The 24,108-nt window shown below is 48.7% G+C and overlaps 1 protein-coding gene and 1 long non-coding RNA gene across 2 annotated transcripts; one reads left to right on the forward strand and one right to left on the reverse strand.

Moving 5' to 3' along the window:
* The first annotated feature begins 10,670 nt into the window (after positions 1 to 10,670).
* Positions 10,671 to 22,937, forward strand: LOC120387763. The gene is made up of 8 exons (XM_039508875.1): positions 10,671 to 10,899; positions 13,832 to 14,942; positions 16,865 to 16,999; positions 18,542 to 18,716; positions 19,185 to 19,283; positions 20,454 to 20,545; positions 21,434 to 21,571; positions 21,730 to 22,937. Exons 1-8 carry the CDS (start codon positions 10,754 to 10,756, stop codon positions 22,057 to 22,059), a joined length of 2,226 nt encoding a protein of 741 aa, XP_039364809.1. The 5' UTR covers positions 10,671 to 10,753; the 3' UTR covers positions 22,060 to 22,937.
* LOC120387768 lies at positions 16,114 to 17,595 on the reverse strand. The gene is made up of 2 exons (XR_005590321.1): positions 17,541 to 17,595; positions 16,114 to 17,171 (listed from the first exon to the last, which is right to left on the reverse strand). It is a non-coding gene; the product is annotated as an uncharacterized LOC120387768 (long non-coding RNA).
* Positions 22,938 to 24,108: the final 1,171 nt, after the last annotated feature.

Below are 24,108 nucleotides of genomic sequence, written 5' to 3' on the forward strand. Positions count from 1 at the left end.
CACGTGTTATGGTTCACTTTTTCTGTAGGTTAAAAAGCAGCAGCAGCACCTTTTGAAAACGGAGTGCCAGCAGCTTTCGTTACAGCCAGAACCGAGTACACTACTGAAGTGGGTTTGGATTTAAAGGGGGAAATAAATAGGGGAAAAAATGGTGGGAAAAGGGACAAGAACTCCAAACTTTCTCTAAATCATGGGTAAAAGTAAAATTTTGCACACACAATAGCTAGATGTTGAGAAACTGATTTCCAGGCAATGGTCTTTTTAGAAAGAACAAAAGATGCTATTACTCAGTACTTCAGGAAGCAGAATAAAGTAAGTACAAATTTCAGCCTTGCACAGTATCGAATGAGGGGGGAGAAGGAACCAGCTCTTAATACACACTTGTTTTTCTGTGCTTTCCCTGTTATGCTGTAGGCCAAAGAAGGATCCCTTTAGCCCTCTCCTGAAGACTTTTCCCTTAAAGCAATAATAGTTACTCATTTTATATTCTATTTTAAGGTTGAGATTTTCAAGCAGTTTAGGGGATTTAAACATCTTCCATTAATTTTAAATGTCTAGATACCCTAGACTATCTGGGAAATCTCAACCTGTGTTTTAAAGTTCATATTTTAAACAGAACTCTCGGAAGGTATGTTGTAGGGAAATGCCAAACTAATGAGATCTGATCCTGTGGTATTTCTGCCACCCACTAAAACAGTACAAGCTTAGTTATGTGAAACAGGGTCATGTCCATGGTGTCAGTAAAAGTTTCCTCAGTTATCCAAACTTATTCAGTGCTCCTGGTGCCATTTAGATGATCGAGGTTGTACTGTGAGAAGACTCGCTTATTTCATCCCCATCCCCAGATTACTCAAGGCAGTTTGCAAAACCTCTCAGGGCGATAATCAGATAGTGCCAGAAAAGGGAATAAAAGCAACGTATTTACTGGCTGTAAGAGAACCCCACACCAGAGACTAGTGCTTCCGGAAAACCTTTTTCTGTAACAGGATTTTATCTGAAGGACTGATCAATGGTTTATCTGTTCAGCAGCAGCAGCACCTTGTATCTTACTTCCCCACACAATATTGAAGAGAACATGATGCTTCTGAATTACGAGGAAAGTAGACTCCTACTTCTTTACTACTTAAAGATCATGGTCAAGGGTTTCTCAGTGTTAAGTTCAGTACTTTGTTCTGGAAACTAAGCACAAGGTTGATAATTGCCAAGGAATTTCTAATGAGAATAAATGACCTGTCTTCAGAGCTGTATTTCCAAGTAAAATGAGGTGCTTGCAACACTGAGAAGAAACACATTACCACTTCTGTTAAGGTAGATAGCAGCAGCAGACAGAGCATGCTCAATAGTTATAGGCAGGGCTGCTAAGGTTGCCCAACACTTTCCATTCTAAGACCCTGTTTTCAATTACTAATAACTTTGCCAAACTTTTAGCATTCAGGTTGAAATTTTCCATGCTGCCTGTTGCCTTAGGCTAATTTTTGGGGGAAAATGTTTCTGAGAATGAGGCTAATGGAAAACTGTGCTTTGCATATGTTAAAAGAAATTCTGGTCAGCTTTTATTTATTTATTTTTAACAGGTTTAGTGCCCCCCATGCGTTGAGCAGGGAGTTGAAATGTGGGGAGAGGATAGCCTTTGTGTCACGGATGTGACTTTTCCTGTTCCTGTGAAAATCCATCCAAATTTGGCCAAGTTAGAAGCTGTTGAAAGATTGCTTCTCACACACTCCGAGACTTGACAGTGTAGCAGTTAAATCCCCTGAAGATTCTATCTGCCATGGGCACGCTCTAGCTTTGGGCTGAGCAGGACATTCCTTGCACTCGCAGCTCTGGTTTGTGGTAGGCCATGCTGGCTCTTGGCACCTGAGCTAAGCACAGGGAGACATTCTCCTGTACTCTCATTGACCCCTCCCTGGCCCAGCAGCATGATGGAAGAATCTGCCTGATTAGAATGCAGAGGGGACAAAAGCTGGACTGGGGCGGGGGAGTAGATTGGGATAGAGAGCCTGAGTGTGGAGAGTGGGACTGGAGAGAGAATTGGGTTGGGGACAGGAGAGTGGGAGCCAAGGGGTGGGCTGTGACTGGCTTGGCAAGGAGCCATAGCTGGGGGTGGGGATTGCGATTGGATGAGAAGGCAATGGGGACTGGCTGGGCAAGGGGACTGGGGTGGGGTGTGGGGGAGAAGTAAGGACGACCAGTCTGGCAAGCAGCTAGGGAGAACTGGGACTGGTTGGGCAAGCAGACTAGGACAAGAAGCCCGGGGGATGGAAAACACTGAGACTGGAGGGAGATGAGGACTGGGAGCTAGCAGGGATGCAGAATGTGGGTGAGGAAGAGAAATCAGACAGGGGAGGAGGCTGGGAGTTGAGACTGGCTGAGCAAGGGAATGGGTCCTGGGACGGGACTGAGATCAGATGAGGTGGGGAGAGAGAAAGTACTGGGGAGAGGAGACAGATCTGATTAAGAACCAGAGGATAATTGGGACTGTCTAGGCAACCAGACTAGGACATGAAGGGGACGCAGATTGGATGAGGAACCTGGGGAGGGAGATAGGGACTGGTGGGGTGACTGGAGGTCAGGGTTGGAGAGAGATGGATCAGATGAGGGGGTGGGAGTGTGGAGACTGGTAATTTGGAGGGATGGGACTAGGACTTGCTGGCAAGGACACTGGGCTGAGACATCTGAAGAGTGGAGACTGGGATCAGCTAGGTCAGGAGAATGGGACTGGAAGAAGGAGCCAGAGATGAGGAAGGGGCAGGTTGGAGGAGACAAGGAAGAAAGTGTCAAACTTGGGGGGAGCGGGCAGAAGACACTGTGCCCACTAGAACACACATCCCTGCAGAGCCAAGAAAGGAATTCCCTCTTCCCTCTGCTGTCAGCAAATAGCTGAAATGCACTGGCAAAATGTCTCACCCCAGCCCATGCTGGTCCACATGCAGGTTGACAACCTACTACTACTATTGGTTACTCAGTTAGCTCTTTGGTGGATCTGAGGGTTCCACCCTCGTTGATGAGCCATGGGGATGTTGATATGCTCCATCGACTTTGTTTATTCAGTTTGCTTTTTTCAAAGCCTCAGAAATCACGTAGAGCTCTGTTAAAAGCTCTGGTTGCAAAGTCTAAGGAATGCCAGAATTAAGGTTACCTGCGTAACCTTAATGTAGCCCTCTTGTGCATATGCATCATATGACAGTCTTTAATTACATAACCAGGCACTATTTTTTTCAAATGAGACCTGCCTCTTGCAGTGCCGGGGATGGTCTTGTTCTGAGAATGAATCAGGGTTGTGTAGTAAAGATTGATTTGTAGGACCCCGGCCTCATTTTTAGCAGAAATTGGAAGATGTGTCCGGATGAGGCAGGGGATTGGAAGAACAGAAAGGATGGTCTCATGGTTAAAGAAATTGAATGTTTCCCTGCAGAATTAGATTCTATCCCGGCCTCAGCCACCGAGTTCCTGTATGATGTCGGGCAAGTCACTTAAACCCAACATTTTTATAGGTGGTCACTAACTGTGTGTTCCTCATTTTCTGGGTTGAGCTGAGCCCTGGGGCCTGATTTGTTAAAATGCTGAACACTTCAAGCTGTACCTGAAATTCACGGGAACTGTGCTTTGACCATGTGAAGTGCTACAGAATGCTAAGTACTCTGAAAAAATCAGATCCTAGGTGTGTCAATATTTGGCACCCCAAATCAGTGGATGCTCTTTACCTTAATCTGTGCATCAGTTCCCTGTCTGTAAAATGGGGAATAATAGCACTCCTTGCCTCACCGGGCATTGTGAAAATAAATGTATTAACATCTGTGAAGCATTCAGAGCCTATAGTGATGAGCACCATAGAAAAGCCCATGAAGAATTAGTAATTCTGTCTTCAAAGCAGGATTTGAATAGTGTGCACTAAATAAGACCTGGGGTCACATGGTAAACAATGAGGAGAAACAAAATAGTGAATAATTTGTCATTAAATAAGCACCCTCCATTCTGTGCACTGAAGGAGGCTGGGGTCCCGTGGAAAAAAATAGTATATGATCATGTAATTGAAGACTGTATCACAATGCATATACACAAGGGGGTGAATTAAGGTTGCATGGACAACCTTAATTCTGTCATTTCCTAACTTTTGAGTGCTTGGTTTTGGCAACCTCAGCTGGCTTTCTCCATGTGCATCACAGCTGCCTTCACCACGGTCCCCATCACCACAGATGCAGTAAGAGCCTGAAGACTCTTGGATTTCTGACATCTAAGTTTATTATATATGAAATGATTCCCCAAGGCCTATTCCAATTCGTATGCCAAGTTAGTTGCCTTACATCCAGAACAGAGCACCAGACAGCAGCAGTGGGGCAGGGTAGGGAATGCAAAGCAGAGAGGAGGATGAATCACAAGATTATAGGAACTGGGCAGCAAAAACCAAAGCCAACACAAAGCCTTCCACTGGCCAAGCTTTTGAACATGCCAGTCACCAACTTCAGGAGTCATTAAACAAGCAGTGACGTTGGAGCATCTAGTCTGAACCTATTCACATTTTCCCAAGTGTTGGACATCATTATTTTACTCAGCCTTCTCCCATCAGCAGCCCCCTGCATCCTCCTGAGTGGGGTCTTGCTGGAGAGCAGGGGCGGCTCCAGGCACCAGCACGCCAAGCGCGTGCCTGGGGTGGCAAGCCACGGGGGGTGCTCTGCCAGTCGCACCGAGGGTGGCAGGCAGGTTGCCTTCGGTGGCATGCCTGTGGAGGGTCTGCTGGTCCCGCGGCTTCAGTGGACCTCCCGCAGGCGTGCCGCCGAATTCACGGGACCGGGGACCTCCCGCAGGCAAGCCGCCGAAGGCAGCCTGCCTGCCGTGCTTGGGGCGGCAAAATGCCTAGAGCCGCCCCTGGTGGAGAGATCCAATGGTAACGTTGCTCCTAAGAGATCCATAATGCCATGGGTGATGGAAAGTAGAAAGGGGCCACAGGCCTTTCTGCAAGGAGCTCAGGAGAGTTGTGGGTTAGGTGAGTCAGACCCCCTTTGGAGAGATAGGTAAACTAACAAGCCGATTTGTAGGAAGCTGAAACTCCATTCTCATGCCCCTGAAAGGCATGGACAGGATTTGTCCTTGAATCTTATTTGTTCGCTTCATCTCAGCGAGTTGCACCCTGTTGCCTTGGAAAGTAAGCTATTGAAAAATCAAAGTCCAGTTTGTGGAAAATCTTCTGAAAAGCAGATTTCAACACCTACTATTTTAATGTTTTTGCTACCCCAAGAGCGAATGGGTTAACAGGGAGACAGCAAGTGGCAGGCACTATAACTCTTCATATAAAAGAACTAAGTATATTGTAAGAAAAATTTGTTCTTATGCTTCAGTAGAATCTGCACCCCCACAGGCTATCCCTGCTCTGGCTTTTTCTGAAGTTCCAGGATCTGTTTTGGGTCTGTGCAGCAGCTGGAATGAGAGGATGGGATGAAAAGACTCTAATGAAGCTGACATGAGCCTATAGCAGCCCTCTGTGAATTGGGTCCTTGATCATCATTGGCCTCAGCTGCAGTTTGGAGCTTTTGGCCTCTCCACCAATGAACATCAAAAGAGTTTCTGGGGCACAATTATTCCAGGGAAGCTACTTCAGCTCAGTTAGACTTGCTCACATGCATATTGATGACTAGACCTGGAAAGAGGTGGGCGAGCTGTCAGTGCCGATCACAGGAGGGAGAAAACAGAAGGCTTTCGGGGGGTTCTGCATTCAAGAGATATTGTGCTCTATCTGCCGCTTTGTCTGAAAACGTCCATGCCATTCTATTATATTGTAAAACAAAAGCTCCAGTGCATCCTTAGGAAACAGCACCAGTGACTCTAACAACCGCCAGTCAGTATAATCTCTACAATAGGGAGCGTGCGCACCATTTCTTAAAAGAAAATTTGTGTTAAGGAATCAGATGCCACTTGGAACTCCTTGGAATCTTATAAAGCACACCGAGGAAAGTATTACAGAATACCTTGGCAGCGTCAAAGAATCATAGATTCTCAGGGTTGGAAGGGACCTCGGGAGGTCATCAAGTCCAACCCTCTGCTCAAAGCAGGACCAATCCCCAACTAAATCATCTCAGCCAGGACTTTGTCAAGCCTGACCTTAAAAACCTCTAAGGAAGGAGATTCCACCACCTCCCTAGGTAACCCATTCCAGTGCTTCACCAGGCAGCAGTGGTACCACTAACAGACATATATCTGAGTTGGAGAGTGATTTGGAAGCAGACACACATTTGGTCAAATTCCCTTCTTGGTTACACTGGCAAAACTCTGGAGTAACTCCAGTGGAATCTCAGGGCTATAAATCTGGAGCAATAACAGATGAATTTGGCATTGATTTGTTCAGATGTTTAAGCTTTGAATGTTATAATTGTTTTAGTCTGATTTATTCAGTGGAAGTTTTGCCTGAGTAAGGAATGACCCCGCCAGCTTTAAATAGACCTAATAACCAATTTTCTCTTCTTCCTCCTTGAAATGTCTTGCCAAGCCCCTGCCTCATTTTTCTTTTCATCCCAGATCAGAAGGGTTTCACACTGTTCCTATTACAAGTGCTGGAGCTCATTTTTTGAATGGACTGTGATGGGCTCTGTGATCATTGCACCTGCAAGAGATCTACTTAAAGGCTGATGAAAGAGAAAGGACCTTTCAGGTTCTGTATTTGTACTGGCGGGGTCATTCATTTAGCAGGGGTGCAGAACACTGCCTGAGTCAGTTGACGCTCAGCTTCTCTCACAGAGGTCAGCCCCTTTGCAGCAATCCAGCTGTTCAGAAAATGAGCAACCTGCCTGAGAAAGGAGTTAGTGAAATCATTTGTGAAGTGAAACTGGTGAAGAAGGGGGGATGAATCAAAGTGTCGTCGTTTGGCAGCCGGGGAAAGAACATGACATCATAGCCTTTGCCTGGCCTTCCCATCACCAACTGTTAAATCAGATCAGCCAGAACAAGAAGCTGGTGCGTCAAAGACACGTTATGGGGTGATTGAAAATAGTCGTGGGTATGTGAGAAATCTAGTGCTTAGAGTCCTGGGTTCTCTTCCCAGCTCTACCTCTGCCTCACTGGAGAGTTGGGCAGTTTCTTTTCATCTCTCTGTGTTTCACAAATGGACAACAGAAAATTAGATGGTGCACAGGGGTGTTGGGAAGCTCAGCTCTAAGTGCCTCTGTGCTATAAAAGAGACTCACAAATGAGGCCATTCCCATCCCCGATAACTTACAATCAAAGTGACCATCCATGTTAGTAAATGTTCACAGCAGTTAATGTTAGTGAAATAAATAGGCCATAGTAAAAAACGACACTTTTTCTGTACACCAAAAACCTCCAAAAATTGAATTCTGTGTTCTACCCAGATAAACACATCGCCCTAGAAAGTACTGATTCAGATTAAACAGTAACTTGATAGTCTCCATTCACTGAGGCTGTTTGAACTCTTCTTCAGTGCTGTTCTCTGTTAATAAAGAGGGGGTCTGATATTGTCCTTGCTGGTTTGACAGCCTCTTTGTTCCACAGGATGGTTTCTGGGAAGCATATGAGAATGGTTCTTCCAAGAGAGGCAGTGGGGATAAGTCACCAATGGGAGTCACAATACTGCCTGTGAAATAGGTGTACAGAAAATCAAAATCGTGTCATGTTTCAGACTCCCCTCTCGTAGTATTGTGTCCCCATGCCACATGGCTGGTAGGTTTTGGGCGATGAAATGCTGGAGTTTCTTTGTTGAGCTCTTTTTAGACTGCAAAATCTGAGGCAGGGACTGTGTCTACCTCTGTGTTTGAACAGTATCTAGCACAATCAGGGTCCCATCCTGATTTTGGCATATGGGTGCTACCATATAAGAATGTAAGAGCTGCCATACTGGGTCATACCATGGTCCATCTTGCCTAGTACCCAGTCTCCAACAGTGGCCCATACACAGAGATTCAGGAGGAGTGTACAGAACAGAGCAATTATGAAGGGATACACCCGTCTTCACCTCCTGGCTTCTGACAGTCAGAGGTTTAACATCACCCTGAAATGGGGCAGCCTCCCTGACCATCTTGGCTAATGGACATTGATGGACCTATCCTCCATAAACTTATACATAATTTTTTTTTAGCCCAGTTACACTTCTGGTCATCACAACATCCCCTGGCATTGAGTTCCACAGGTTAGTTGTGTGTTGTGTGAAATATACACACAAGTAATGCAACACAATAATAATAATTTTCTGGGTGCTTAGTAGAGGGAAAGTGAAAAGTGGGCATGGCTAATTCCTATTCCTCACCCAGTGCTGTCTATAAGATGAAATAAAACACTTCACATTGGGTTTCACCTTAATCTCCTTATCAGAACATCCTCCCACATACCCATGCTAGATCAAAGTCAATAAAACTGTGGGGAATAAGGACATCAGAAAGCAAACTTAGGTCAAAGTTTCCAAATTTGGGTGCTTGAACTTAGGCACCACAATCCATATTTAGGCCCCAATCAAGCAAAAATGTAAGCACATCACTAACTTGGTGCAGGTGAGTATCCCTTGGTGTTCAGTAGAACTATTTACATGCATAAGGACTTAGGCATTTAAATAAGTGGCCTGACTTTCAGAGACGCTGGGTGCCTGCAGTTCCTACTGAAGTCAATACTGTGAGGAGAAAGCAACAGCCTCAGTCCACATACCATCCCCATCACAGGGTGAATGGAGAAAAAGGCATCAGGCCTTATTCCCCAATGCTGACACAATGCAGATTAAAGGTGAATTTACCAGGTACTGTTAAAATGAAGCAAAAAAGAAGACCAGAGACCATTTTTTCCTCAGATCAAATTTCAACTTTGTTTTTTTGATTTTGCGGGGGAATTTACGCTTCAGTACCAGACATGCTTTCTGATCCATAGTCCCTTGAGTAGAACGGTCCAGGCGTTCCACACTAAAATCCATTTAAATATTAACAGGCTGCAAACCTGAGTTGTCCCCTTTCCTCTGCAAACTGTATATTAATGAAACCACCAGCGCACACAAGAAACCAAAAATAAGGACTTAATTTTCAGGAGTGCTGAGCCCAGTCAGTTTGCTCATTGACTTTCACTGTTGGTGCTCAGCACTTCTGAAAAGCAGGGCATAAAACCAAGTAGGAAGCATGGTCTAGTGGTTAAAGTGTTAGCTCTGTGAGCTGGGAGACCTGGATACAATTCCTTGCTCTGCCACAGACTTCTTGTATGACCTTGGACAACCATTTAGTGTCTTTCTGCCTCACTTCTCCATCTGTTCAATGGGGATATTTGCACTTCACTCCTTTGCAGGGGTGCTAAATATTAAATGAAAGGTTGTAAAGTCCTCGGGTTTGGCAATGGGATTGCCTACAATAGATGGAAACCATACAACTAAGTCATCATAAACCATTCCCAGAAAGACACGGCAAATAAGAAAAAAAATGTCATTTTCTGTTTGACCCAATGCATAACCAAGGGGATCTCCTCAGGGATTCAAGCTCTTAGGAGAACACTGACACAAGCTGCAGGGATGTGCGTAGGTGGTGGCAGGGGAGTGGTTGGCCAAATTTTGAAGACATTGACCAACTGTTCCTATCTGTTGCCCAGAAGGGTTTGTTTGCAGATGTATTGATGTTCCCAGTGGCCCTTACAACCCCTCCCAAGCTGCAGGAGAGTGCACCTGGCTGGGCTCTGTGATGAATGTGATCTCCTGGAATATCTGTGCCATGGCGGGTGAAGGGTTGGGAGTTGGTGGAGGTGCCAAAGGCCTCCATTAAAACCTAAAAGCGCTGCTTGCTTACAGAAAATGAGTCTGTGACAAGCCCTGTGGATGAAGGAGGCACTGCTTAACTGCAGCTGAGATAAGGAAAGCAGCTGGGACATGAATCCCACCATCTGAGGAAGGAGACATTAAAACCTGTCGGCCAGGGGTAGTCACCTGGGGCCACCAGACCCTAACAGAAGCCAACTGAAGTCAAACCATCCAAGCTCTCACCCTTACAATCCTACTAGGACTATAACTTTACAGCCCCCCAAGCCACAGAATACCAGGAAGCTCCATTCACAATTGCCAATGCCTGATGCTTTTGAACAGACCCCAGGATCTTTTTCTTTACTCACCTATTTTATGATTTTCCTTGGAGTCTGGACCTTGACTATACCTGGGTCAAAAACTCTGGACCTTGCTGATCTATCCGATCCCCATCGAGCTCAGGCCTAGTCCATCTTTGGCGCTCCAGCACCAAGGACAGAGCTCCTGGCTTTCCTCCCCGGACCCTCCAGCCGCCCCAGCGCACACTCGGGGGGTCAGTCCGGACCCAGGACGTGTCGCGTTCACACCTGCGCCCAGGAGAGCTGCACTTTAGGCGTCTCTCGCTCCACCGCCCGGGGTGGGCGCTGCGTAAAGCCCCCAAGAGGAGCCAGCCTGCTTCTGAGTCCAGGCCCACAGGGACAGGTGACAATACCGCCCCTCGCTCGCCCAGCCCCCTTCTCCAGGGGAACCTTTGGCCCCGGCTTCCTGGAGCCAACACGGTCCCTCCAGCCCCACCGGAGAGCGCGCCCGAGCCCTGCCATGATCTCCCGGGGAGGCAATGGGCCCTCCCAGGTCTAGCGCCTCTCCCCGAGGGCTGCACCGCTGCTCTGCGCCTCGCACCCGGCCAGGGGGCTGGGGACCCTCCAGGCCTTTCTGCCCAGGGGAAAAGAGCCGGGGAAGCTCGGGGAGGACCGGGTCGCAGCTCGCCTCTGCCCCCATCCCGCCTCCTCGCTCCTGGGCTGTGGGCGCCTCTGACAGCCGGATCCCATGTCGGGGGCAGGCAGCGGGGGCCGCTTCCTCTCCTCCGCTTCCCTGCAGGGGAAACCGACGGCCAGCCAGGCTCGGGAGGCAGCCGGAGCGCAGACGGGAAGGATCGCGGGGCCAGGGGAGCCCGGCCTCTGCGGAACCTGCAGGTGGGTTCGGGAAGGGGGCGAGAGAAGCCAGGCCCGGTGGGGCAGGCAGGGGGCAGGACGAGGGAGGAGAAGCCAGGGCTGGAAATCCAGGCGGCTCTGGGGGAGGTGGGAGCGGAGGGTAGGACTGAAGCCCAGGGCATGTGCCCGTGGGGGGCAGGAGGGTACCCCAGGGAAGGGAGAGGGCGGGCTTCGTTTCAGCACAGCCCGGGATGGGATACCCAGGTGCGCGGTTTGCCCCGAGGCCCGAAGCGCTCCGGGGGGACGGGGCAGAGAAATGGGTGGATGGATTTTAAACCACAGAATCCCAGGGCACTTTCTAACCCCCCCGCCCCGCCCCGGAATTTGGGTTTCCTCGCCCGTAAAGCTCGTTAGCGACGGAGACGCCCCGAGACGGGTCGGAGCAGCTCAGAGGGGACCCATCGGGGGTGCCCCGCGTTTCTGGCAAAGACGTTGCCTCTGGGCCCGCGAGTCTAGAGCCTGGGGAGTCACCGTGCGGCTGCAGGGGCGCGACCCGGTCGGTGCCTTTGTTGGCGGGGGCAGCGTCGCTGATTCTTCCTAAATAGCGCCAGCAACGAAGACTGGGGGGGGAGCCCCCAGCTTGGTGGCAGGGGGAGGAACGATTCTAGAGAACAGAGGCCCCCGATGTTGAGAAATGGCCGAAGCCCGGGGCCCCGAGCCTGTTGCAGCTGAGATACGTGGCCAAATTCCCCCTGGCCTTGAACAGGACAGATCGGCCCAGTGCTCCCACGGGCAGCGAATGGCTCTTGAAAGCGGGGGGGACCCGTGTTCCGTTACGAGCCCTCGGCCGGGATAAGGGAGACCTGGCTACCCGCTTTGACAGCGTCTGTTCGGTTCCCTTGGGTGGGGGGAATTATTCCCACCGAGATCACACGAGTCTTCGGGTAAATAGCTAAACCTCTCAAGCTACCCGAGCTTAAATATTGTCTTCACCCTGCCCGATTTTACAGGCACGGTTAAAATACCGTGATCTTTAAGTACGCAACAACCCCCACGCGATCAGCAATCGGAATGATCAACTGGGATATTTATCACGCATTTTAATGTCTATTCTTTTAATACTGAATCACTGGGGAAAAGAAGGCTCCTCTCAAAATCCGAAGAGGCTGTAAAATAAATGTGGACATAAGATTTGAGAACAGTCCATGGAAATATTTTAAAATGCTCAGGCCAGAGTGTAATATTCAGCGCTGAATTTCCGCGTGAATAGCATGGCTGATTTAAGGTCCAGTTTGCGGCTGTTGCTTTCTAACGGCGCTGGGATGGCGGAGAGGAGTTAACAACCCTGTTAACCGAGTAGAACATCTAGCGACACTTCAAACCATTGCATCTTTGCAAACGCGTCTTAATAAAACGCAAACAAACCCATCACCTCGAGCTTTGTGCTAACTTAAAAAAAAATCTGTCTGCACTGACCAGTGTGGGCTGAAAACCAGGCGGTATAAAGTCAAGTCCAGGTTTTATTTTTCCCCTCCTAACATTTATGGATAGTTTCAAAAGTAATAAAAGGATTGACTGGGGGGGGTGCAGTTTATATACAAGCAAAGAAACACAAAAAGTGAATAATAATTCTGAGTATAAAGCCATCTGGCTCTGGAATACATCTGTCTGGGTGGGATGCTAGGAGTAGTATTTTTTCCCTGTGTTTTATATGAGATTGGTAAATGTCAGTAATAAGGAGCGTATTTACATGACTATTTTTCATCCGCAAGGACAGTTTTTCTTCTTCCTTATAATAATGAAAGCCAGAGAGCTCAGGAGAAGCGTCTGATCTGCCTGAGACCTGCCTGTGCTGAGAAATACCGTTTTAGGGTATTTTTAAATTATCCTTCCTCTATAAATCCAAAGCCATCCATCCAACGCAATAGGAAATCTGAGGGAGGTTTGGAAGGTGAATTTTCTTAAATTCACATTAACCGCTTACAACAAACCAAGCAAAGGATTAATAGATTCTAGGACTGGAAGGGACCTCGAGAGGTCATCGAGTCCAGTCCCCTGCTCTCATGGCAGGACCAAATACTGTCCGGAGAAACTGACAGGAGAACTAGACAAAACAGTCTCCTCACTGGAACAAATGGGAACCTCTCCAGCTCCCCAATATCTGTATCAAGGGCCGGCTCCCGTGCCCATAGAAGTAACTGGCAAAGCTCCCATTGATATCCCATTGATCAGTTCCCAACCTGCTTCTCGGTTTGATCAGAGCCATTCAAGTAACAGATGATGAAGGACTGATTACAGGTCCTGTTCTGTGTTACTGATCACTCTGCCATAGAATGGGTTGAGCATGGATGAGCCCAGCAGTATGGATGAGAATCGCACAATATTTACAAGTACTATTTTTTAAATAAAAGCACCAACTATCTAGTTCACTTATTCACCAGCGTGGGGACAACTGGGGAACATTCATCCAAAGGTCTACATGTCCTAAAGGTTTCACACATTTTAGCACAAATGATTCTATAATTCACACAAAAAATGAATTCTCCCGTTTACCATGTTTCAGTCATCCCGAGCCAGATCCAAAGCATCTTCCCCTGGACTTCAATGGGACTTGGATCAGACCACCAATGAAGGAGCAAAACCAAATACCATGTGACTTAGGTGACCAATCCTAAAATACGTGAAGCCAGGACAGTCTCTATGTGTTCTGTGCTGCACAGAGCAGGCTGAGAGAGCTAAACAATCCCCACCACTAAGTTTCCATTTCAAGCAGCCATATGGAGTAAGGCAGGGTAAAAAATACAAAATGTTAATAACCTTTGAAAAATTCTCAGATGATGCACGTCCCCTTGTGCTCTCCATTTAACACATGCAAGTTCTGAAGTGTCTCCAATTCTGCTAATATATTTCCAGTAAGTGGAAGAATTGTTCCAATGATCCAATTCCTTCTTCTCTCTCTCTCTTTCTCTCCTAGATGCTCTCCCAACTCAACCTCTGGAGGTAGCAGAACAGTCCAGAGGATTTTGGCAGCGTGCATGGTCTCCCTGTTTACCCTCCTAGGAGCCATCTCTTTTGATTTAAGCAGTAGTTTTGAAATGTGGAGAAACACAGAAAAAGCCCTTCAGGAATTTTCCTCTTGTGAGAATCTTTTGGCTTTTCGCCTTATAGTTCTCCTCCAGGAAGAAAGACATCTCTGCTGTTGGGACCAACCAGCTAGGAGGAATGGATCTTGGCATGATCAACTACTGGAAAGGTTAAACTCTCTCTGCCAAGAGACTGAAGAGACATTATACAGCAAGAACCACCAATGCAAGGAAGAGAAGGGATCTGCCTGTGGGATTTACATCACTAAAATGAGACAAAGATTAAATAACACCTGGGATGTTGTTGAGCCTGGTGTGGTGTTGTCTGGAGTTATCTCCGAATTGCTGGAGGCTTTTGATAGCCCCAGTGAGGACCTCATAACTGTGAGATCCAACCCTGACTGGGCAGATGTGATGTCCCTTAGACTCATACTTAGAATAAAGGAAGTCATCCTCCGAGCTCATGAGATGCCCAAGGCATCACCACCACCTAGAAGCTTGCAATCAGCATGGCAGCCGATCACCACCATTCTGAATTATGCCATCTTCACATCAGAGAACGTACAGACGTGCTGGATGGAGAACGTGAACCTGTCACGCTATTTCACTCGCTATGAAGGCATTTCTCTTTTCATCCCATTCCTGGGCTCATCCCCACCAATTCCCAGCAGAGGCCTGGCCAAGGAACTCAATTATGTACAGAGCTGCTTATTACAGAAAGGGCACGAAAAACTCCATAGGAAGTCTAAGGAAATTGTCTCCACAATTAGCCTTAAGATCACACTACTGGTGATAGCCTGCCTCATCTACCCCATAGTCCTGGTGTCCTTTAAGCAAATGACAGATTGGATCCAGAATTATGCCAGGAGCCTTAAGGAAAGGACAGAAGACTTGAAGAGGGAGAGGCGGCTGGCTGAGGACCTCCTGCACCAGATGTTGCCAAAATCTGTGGCAAAGCAGCTGAGGAAACACAAACATGTCCAGGCAGAAAACTATGACCAGGTAAGTCGATAACGTGTAGTGTGACTAGCAGAGTCACAGCCGCCTGGATGGAAAGGTATTATGGATATGACTTTATTTTAAAGAGTCTCTACCTGGTTTCCATTGTTGTGCGTGTGATTCTGCATCCACTGTTAACTGGGGGTGAAAATCCGACCAATATATGCTTTATAAACGGATTTGCAGAATTGGCTGGTGCAAAAAGAAAGGCTGGTTTTTAAAAGTCCAGCTCTAACCATCAAAGGCCTTGCTTCTATAAACTGATCTGTTTGGGCTTAAGAGACCACACACTTGGGTCGGCTTGCAGGATGAAGTCCTAAATCTGAAGAGAACCACCATGGCAGAATGGGCCAAAATCTGCCTTCAGTTACACCTCTGTAGCTGCACATCAGTGGGGTTGCCTGGATGTAACTGAAAGCAGAATTTGGACCAGAAGCTTTGACAGAAGGACAACAGGGCCAGACTAACTCTTGGTTGCTATTGCACTGAAGTCAATAGGGTTACAGGGATATAACCAAGGACCAAGTTTGGCCAGGATCTCCTTTCTCAGTAACATCAGATAGCACCACGTGTTCTTTTGCTAATTCTGCATTTATGCAGCTGGCTGAGGGCTGGAGCTGGGAGAACACCACAAATGTAATTTGCTTTGGCCATGTCTATAATCATATCTCAGCCAGACTAGCTAAGTGTGTGTCGTTCATTCCATCCTTCTCAGTCATTTCCCCCAACCAGTTTTTGTTGCTCTTCTCTGAGCTCTATTCAGTTTGTCAAAATGAGTTCAAGGAGATCTGCCAGAGGATTTCCCCCACCTCATGCACATGTCTGCTACACAAAGCCAGCTAGTGGGACATTTATACTGTCTGCACTGCCGAGCCCACAACAAAGATCATCACCCTACAGAAATCCTGTCTACTGGACACTCCTTTACTTTCAGCTAAGACACAAAAACTGAATATTTGCATTTAATTTCTAGGTGTCATTACCCAAATAATAACCTATAATTAGATAATTACATATAATTAACCATAGCTGTGCCATCAAAAGCAGCTAAACCAAGGCAGAGGGGGTTTAAAATAAACCATCTGGCATTATAATTGCTACTAACATAAAACAAACAAACAAAAAGCCCTAATCATCAATTGCAATTTAAGGAACTGACACTGATCAGGTGCTAGCACAGGATAGTGAATTATTTGTCAAGGCCACTAACACACATTTTCTTTTTCATGGCAGTTGTGCAGGGTTGTTTTTAAAATGTATCTTCCCTTCTCAGTAAGTTCTTTGATTAACAAGAATAGGGAAAAACAGGCTTTATGTGAAGGGAAAAAATGCCCAGTTATTAATATTTCCTAATGTGAACAAAACACAATCTTGAGATTTTGTTTCTGAATCTGTGCAGATACTTGAATTCAGTCATCGCCACTATTTGAATAATGAAACAAAAATAGGCCCCAGCTGTGGAAGGGGCCTGCTCACTGAGCTGAAACCTTAGTACATCCTGTTTTAAAACTTCCTGCTAGTAAAAGTAATTTAAGTTGATACAAATGAAGAATCTTGGAAATCAATGGCCCAATCCCGCATCCCTTTTCCAGGCAGGCAGTTCGATTAAAGTCCTTGAAATAAAGCTTCAGTAGTGCATCCACCGTGTGCTGGTCCTTCACACAGAGGTGCATTTCACTCGGCATACGGGAGTTTCAGCACTTTTGCTCAGCATTAGGTTTGGGAAAATTTGGGTCCTGGTCCCAGAACCATTATTCTGGTAAATCAGCCTTATGCCTTCCAATGGGACTACCTCGCTGAGCGGGGACTGCAGGATCAGGTCCTTGTTTGTAGTTTTTAATCAATGTAAGACACACAAAGACTTCAAAAGCTCTGCCACCTTCCCTGGCAACCTTAGCTTCATGCCACCCATCTGCCTCTGCCAGGTGACTATCTTTTTCTCTGACATCGTGGGGTTCACTAGCATCGCTGCCTCCTGCACCCCCCTGCAAGTTGTCGAGATGCTCAACAACCTCTACAACTGCTTCGACACCAGGATCGAGTCCTATGATGTTTACAAGGTGAGTGAAATTCTTTGGTGGGGGTGGAGGCGGGGGCTGGGTGCCACGGATCTTCTCATTCGCTGTCTGGGAGAGGGGATCTGGCACCTCTCCAGCTGCTTGGTTGCAACAAATGCTGCTGTTGCTTCCACTAATTCTCTCCCACAGGAACCTTCTGCTCTGTGTATCTGGACTATTGTGGAGAAGGGAGAAGCTCTCTGTAAAGTCAGGGGGGCAGCAGATGTTAAACATATGTAGAAATTGTACATGTGTGAATCAACCACTAGACCAAGGCAGAGGGGTAGGGGGTGCATGTGGGGAGGAGCACGGCTAGGGTAGGAGAGGAGAGAAGGTTCCTCCCCCACACCCCAAAAACTCCCACCAGTGGAGGAGGAACCCTCTCTCCTCTCCAGGAAGAGACTTCACGATTCAGCTCCCACTAGCCCTAACCCACAGGACATCCCCGGCCTTTGAGGGGCCAGCAAAGATCTAGTATTAAGATAAACTTGCAGACAAAGTGAACACCCAGTTGCTGGAGCCAAGGAACAAACTAGGTACATACCGGCCTTGTTCAAGCTGCGGAGGGATCCCATCTCTCACTGAGGGCCGGGAGTATTTTTTTTCCCTTTCCCTCAGAGGCAGCCAGGCCTCTTATAAACTCCTGATTAGGCAACAAGGGTCACCTGCACTGACCAAGCCAGGTTCAGCGAGACAGCCAGAGGCTGCTTACCCAGCCCTAACCCCCAGAGACCCCAGCAGAGCTGATTAGGGGCTGGCATTTGGGAATTTAACCCTTAATCCACTAGTCTGGCTGGGAGTTGTAGCTTTAGTCCAGTGGCTCTCAACCTTTCCAGGCTACTGGACCCCTTGCAGGAGGCTGATTTGGCTCGTGTACCCCCAAGTTTCACCCCACTTAAAAGCTACTTGCTTACAAAATCAGCCATAAAAATACAGATCCCTATGACTGAAAAGTTGCTTATTTTCTCATTGTTACCATATGATTATAAAATAAATCCATTGGGATATAAATATTGTGCTTACCTTCAGTGTATAGTATAACTAGCAGTATAAACAAGTCACTGTATGAAATTTTACTTCGTACTGACTTCACTAGCGCTTTTTACGTAGCCTGTTGTAAAACTAGGCAAATCTCTAGATGAGTTGATGTACCCCCTGGAAGACCTCTGCGCACCCCCAGGGATACACGTACCCCTGGTTGAGAACCACTGCTTTAATCCACGCTCTGAAGAGTCTGTCCCAGGGCCTCTGCCTAGGATAATGGGGCTCCCCCACAGCGGGATAAGTAGTGCAAGGAATGTCCCCCAAAGCTTCCACACCTCTTCACCGTACAGGGGAACATTGAATACCAGCTGCCTGGCAGGACAGGGTGTGACTCTAAAACACCCTCCTGCAGGGAATATCCATCCAGTTGGCCAGTGGGTGGGTGCTACAGGTAGCCTGTTCTTTCCTGATCCCTGACTCCAGAGCCCACATGTCTCTTTAAGAGGGAGGTTTGGCACGACCGGCACCAGCAGTTCAATGATGCTTGTCCCTTCCCACCAGATAGAGACCATCGGCGATGCCTACATGGTAGTGAGTGGCCTGCCGGAGAGGAATGGCGAGAAGCATGCTGATGAGATTGCCAAAATGTCTCTGGACTTGGTGGCTGCGGTCCGACAGGTCCCGATCCCCCACATGCCAACGGGCAGGCTGCAGCTGCGGGCTGGGATCCACACAGGTGTGTAGACAGATACCAGAGAACAAAACCAGGAGAGAGGCAGCAGTCAAGTGATTTGAGGACGGGGTGGGGACAGGAATTGGGGCTTCTCGGTTGCATTTCCAGCTCAGCCACTCATTCCTTGTATGATCCTGAGATGGTCACGTCTCTGTGCCTTAGTTTCTCCCTCTGCCAACGGAGGATAAGGATTCTTGCCTACATCACGGGTGCTCAAACGCTTAATTAATATTGGTGAAGTGCTTTGAGCCCCTCCGATGTCACATCAGTACAAAGTATTAATAGCTATCCAAGTCCTGAAGTCCTTACTCAAGCAAGGCCCTGAGGGCCTGCAACTCCCATTGACTTCAGAGGGGCAGAAACGAGATGCCCAAGAAGAGACAAAAAACTGGCACCTGCATCTCACTTTTCTCTGGCATTTCTGCTGGGCCTCTCTCAACCCTGGACTCTCTCTGCCTTGCATTTCTGCAGGCCCCTGCGTGGCTGGCGTTGTTGGGTACAAAATGCCCCGTTACTGCCTCTTCGGGGACACGGTGAACACGGCTTCTCGCATGGAGTCCACCAGCCTGCGTAAGTGTTTCAGGTGCTTCCCTCCCCCCCTCAGTCCCGTCTCCCCCAGCGCTCATTCAGCAAACAGGCTCAGGGCTGCGGTTCAGGGCATGGCGGTACCATGATGACTGACTCATCAGAAATACCCAGCGTATCCGTCCTGCCCACTGCCCACGTCAGCACAACAGCAGGGGTTAAGTGTGCAAGGGACTGAGGTTTCTCTGGGGCTGGTGAATCAACTCCCATAGGCTCTAAGAACCATTTCAAGCATCACCACTTTGCATTCAGACACACACGCACCATTTTCCCATTGGAGAGAAAAGGGAAAAAGAGAAACCGTGACACCTGACAAACGCTGGTATGTCACTTAAGCTGCTCCGGGCAGGTACTCAGATGCTACGGCGTGATACAAGAACCTGACTAGAATATGACCCATAGCCATAGGTGCCAACTCTGTAGGTGCTCCTTGGCTCAAGCACCCCCGGAAAAAAAATAGGGGGTGCGCAGCACCCACCAGCTGTTGGGTGGGCCGGGACTGGCTACTGATCAGCTGTTCAGCGGCAGGGGCTCAGAGGAGGGCAGAGAGGAGCCACCAGTGGATGGGTGGGCGGGAAGCCTTGGGGAAGGGGCCTGAGAGGAGCGAGTGAAGGGCAAGTGGGGGGGCAGAAAGAGGCAGAACGAGGACGGGGCCTCATGAGAAGGGGCGGAGGGGGACAGGGCTTTGGGCGGAGCCAGGGTGGAGCATCCATGGGGGAAAATAAAAGTCAGTGCCTGTGCCCATAGCAGAGAAGGGCAGCAGCTGTCCGAGGCAAGCTAAGCACCTGCTTTTAAGGAGAGGTAGGAACTTTGATATGAAAGTAACAGGTTGATTACTCGGAAATACCATGGATACAAAGGCAATGCTCCCGTTATTGCGCTGTGCATTACTGGCTGCAGCCGCCGCCGTGTACGCACCATCTCCTCTGCTCTAACAACGCCCAAACTCTCCGCCGGTCTTGCACTCACTGTGGTTCACAGTTCTCCCCTCAACCCTCCATTATCCAAGACTTACAAAATCCTTTTCAAACCGGCTGAATCCCATGCAGTGCTGAAAAGACAGGGGCCAGGCGGACACGGAAGCAGGAGGAACAGGGTTCCTGCTAGGGAGTGGTCTGGCGCCAGGCACTTCTAATGCTCTCTACTGACCTGTAGCTCAGAAGATACACATCAGCTGTGCGACGTACCACGCTCTGCTCACGGACGACGCCTATGAAATCGAGCTGAGAGGGGAAATTGAAATCAAGGTAACCGTCTCCTGTAATAAAGCAATTTAATAGGACAGGGGAAGAAAGAGAAAACAGATCTCCCCCAGCTGTATAGGAAGAGGTGCTGGTGAGTTAGTAGGGGACACAGCCCTTTGAGGAACTCTTGATGTCCTGTCCTGGTTTTAGGGGTTACTCTGCTGTTAGGAGTGCTGCCTTTTGGCTAAGACATGACACTGAAAGGTCCCTGTCCTCCTGCCCCGGATGATCACGTCCTGACACTTTTCACATAAGAGTAGGGCTCTTAACTGTGGTTTTCAGGCCCAGGTCCAACGGCTGACCTAAGTTGCCCCTGCCAACGTAACCAGATGGGGCAAGTCACGTCTCCTCATCTGTGGTAGCGTGTCGCTCTGTCATGTTAAAGGTGTGTGCTGTGAAACATGGGTGCTGGGTCTGACCCACACGGCTTCATTGGCAGGGATGGGGCTGGTAGTATCCCTGCGTATACAGTTTGTAAACGACGTATAAATAGAAGAGCATCGCCATGACACAGAATGATGCTGCCAGTTCCCCCCTGCAAGTCCCTTATCTGAGCTGATCCTTTCCCTGCACTCCAAAGCCATCTCAGCAGCTTGACACTGCTGCTTCCTTTAGTCCAGAAGAGCTCTGAAGCTACAGCTGTCTGGAACCTGAGCACATGAGAAATATGCCCCTTCTGCCGTGGCACGAGCACCTCAAGTCTGTGCAGAGTATGAAATCTTTCCACGAGCACAATCATTTCCTCCGGAGAGGAGAGGAGAAAGACCCTCTGAGTGTCAGCCCCATGCACTGACAACGCAAATCATAGGCCTGCCCACAGCAGTAGCTCCCTGTGCTGATCGTAGCCAGTGGCAATGGGTTTTGTTCTGCTCTCTCCCCATTTTTGCCCAGGGCAAAGGCAAAATGAAAACCTACTGGCTCCTTGGGAACAAGAACTACAGCGTCCAAAATGACAGCCTGGTCTGTCACTGGAATCCAGCCATCTCCAGGAAAAAGAAGATGGAGAACAGTCTGCTGTCTGCCCGACAAGTAAGGGGCTGAGTGTTCTGGTCGGTGGGAGGTCCTAGGTAATGAATGGTGATCGGCCGAGATAAATGGGGCTCTTGGATCTTTTTTTCTCCTCTAGGTCATTGGGAGGCCCCTGCAGTGTATAGATGATAACTCCAGTGTTCCCTTGTGTTTGATAGTCTAGTACAGGTACCGTGGGTGCAGTGCTGAGCGAGAGAAGCACCTTAGCATCGCAGGATGGGACTGGCTCAGCCAGCCACACCAGAGTAACCTCTGACCTGGCTTGGACATCTGGGAGTTCTATCAGCGAGGCAGGCCGGGAGCCGAAGAACGGATCTCATCACAGCTACCCACAGAGCCTCAAGAATAACATTGTTCCCCTGGGCTCTCCAGTGTCTGGGCAAGGGGACAACAGTGCTCGGCTGGACCAAGGGGAGTATCTCGGAGACTATGGGAATGGATTGCTGGAAAAAAATGGGTTTCTCCCAGGGTTTGTGGATGAGATGTGACAGGATGGGATGTGGCCCATGATGAGGGAATGGACTTTCCCCAGACACCGTCATTTGCTATTAAAGCACCTCATCTTTTGTATTTAGCAATAATTCTGGCTTCCGATTAACAAGGGAAGCCGGCCAGCAGTAGGATCTAAAATTGGAGTAGAAATAGGGAAAGTGTTTTTCGTCTAACCCAGGAGATATTGTGATGCTACAGCTGGGGACCCTGTCACTAACAGGGGAGAGCGATCACATCAGATACTTCTCTGTTACTCCAGATTTAAACCAGTGTAACCCCTTTCACTTCAGTCATGTTATTCTGGTGTTATTCCAGTGTAACAAAGCAGACAATATCCCGAGGAGTCCAGAAACTTGGCTAATGGACTAGGGAGCAAACAGCCCTGTGGAGAGGAGGGTGCATGTAACGTCAGGATGCGCAGTGTGTCAGGGAATATGGAAATACACCTCTTTAATTCTAGTGTCTTTCTGGGCCAGGCCTATGTGAGACAAAGGGCGTGGGACGGGTGTTCAACTCTCCTTTTCTCTAACTCCCTGCAGCAGTCCATCTTCCCAGCTCTGCCCCAGAGCAGAGGAAATCCCCACCCCACCTTGCCTCTCCCAAATCTCTGTCTAGGCCTTGGGGGAGTCCGTTTATAACTGAGCAGTGAGATGTGGCTGCAGCTCAGCTAACATTGCGAGGGGAGGCTAGTGCCCGCTGGTGAGAGTTTAGCTTGGTTTTTTCCTTCTGTGGGATTTATGCACCATGTTACTGGCGTGCAAGTGGGAACAACTTCCTCTCCAGCATCTGGAGAAATCAGGGCATGCTAAGCCGTCGGCCGCTCCCTGGCGACGGCAGCCATTAGGCACCCTCCTCTCCACATGCCTATCTCAGGGTATGTTCATACTACCCGCCCAAGTTGGCGGGTAGCGATCGACTTCTCGGAGTTCGATATATTGCGTCTCATCTAGACGTGATATATCGAACTCCGAATGCGCTCTCGTCGACTCTGGAACTCCACCACCGGAGTCGACGGGGGAGCCGCGGACTTCGATCCCGCGCCGTCAGGATGGGTAAGTAGTTCGAACTAAGGTAGTTCGAGTTCAGCTACGCTATTCGCGTAGCTGAACTTGCGTACCTTAGTTCGAACTCCCCCCGCAGTGTAGACCAGGCCTTAGCCACAGGTCTCTGAGGCCTGGTCTACACTGGGGGGGGGGAAATCGATCTAAGATACGCAACTTCAGCTACGTGAATAGCGTAGCTGAAGTCGAAGTACCTTAGCTCGAATTACTTACCCGTCCTCGCGGCGCAGGATCGATGTCCGCGGCTCCCCCGTTGACTCCGCTACCGCCACTCGCTCCGGTGGAGTTCCGGAGTCGACGGGAGCACGTTCGGGGATGAGACGCGATATATCGAACTCCGAGAAATCGATTGCTACCCGCCGATCCGGCAGGTAGTGAAGACGTACCCTTAAAGAATCACAGTGAACAGGAGCTGAGGCAAGTACTGTAGCAAAGGGAATCGACAGTTCTGGGCTCACTGCAGGGAGGTGGGACAGGAAGTCAAGGCCCCAGGGTGGTCTCAGGAGCAGAAGTCCCATATTTGGGTGGCAGACAGGATTGGGGGGAGGGATAGCTCAGTGGTTTGAGCATTAGCCTGCTAAACCCAGGGTTGTGAGTTCAATCCTTGAGGGGGCCACTTAGGGATCTGGGGCAAAAAATCAGTACTTGGTCCTGCTAGTGAAGGCAGGGGGCTGGACTCAATGACCTTTCAAGGTCCCTTCCAGTTCTAGGAGATAGGTATATCTCCAATTATTAAATTAAAATTGGGAAGCTGCACCCTGTCTTCAATTCTCTGTTGTCAGAACAGACGTGGTTTCATGCACCTCAGATCCATTTGGTCTGTGTTGTCTTGCTGTAAGGCCGTCCCAGTTCCCTGGCTACTAATGGGGACTGAGGAACATCAAAGCGATGCTGCTGAGGTACTCTCCTCACAGGCTGAAAGTCTGCAGCAGTCCCATCAAGCAACCCGACCAGGTCACTGCAGGGAGCGTATGTATGTCAAGC

Source organism: Mauremys reevesii, linkage group 21 (genome assembly GCF_016161935.1).
Source record: "Mauremys reevesii isolate NIE-2019 linkage group 21, ASM1616193v1, whole genome shotgun sequence".
NCBI lineage: Eukaryota > Metazoa > Chordata > Testudines > Geoemydidae > Mauremys > Mauremys reevesii.

What these genes read in the sequence shown, in the direction of transcription:
- LOC120387763 (XM_039508875.1), top strand. Translation starts at nt 10,754, where the DNA reads ATGTCGGGGGCAGGCAGCGGGGGCCGCTTCCTCTCCTCCGCTTCCCTG. An exon ending in AGGCAGAAAACTATGACCAG is followed by an intron (nt 14,943 to 16,864) that starts GTAAGTCGATAA and finishes TGCCTCTGCCAG; the next exon opens with GTGACTATCTTTTTCTCTGA. An exon ending in GTCTGCTGTCTGCCCGACAA is followed by an intron (nt 21,572 to 21,729) that starts GTAAGGGGCTGA and finishes TGTGTTTGATAG; the next exon opens with TCTAGTACAGGTACCGTGGG.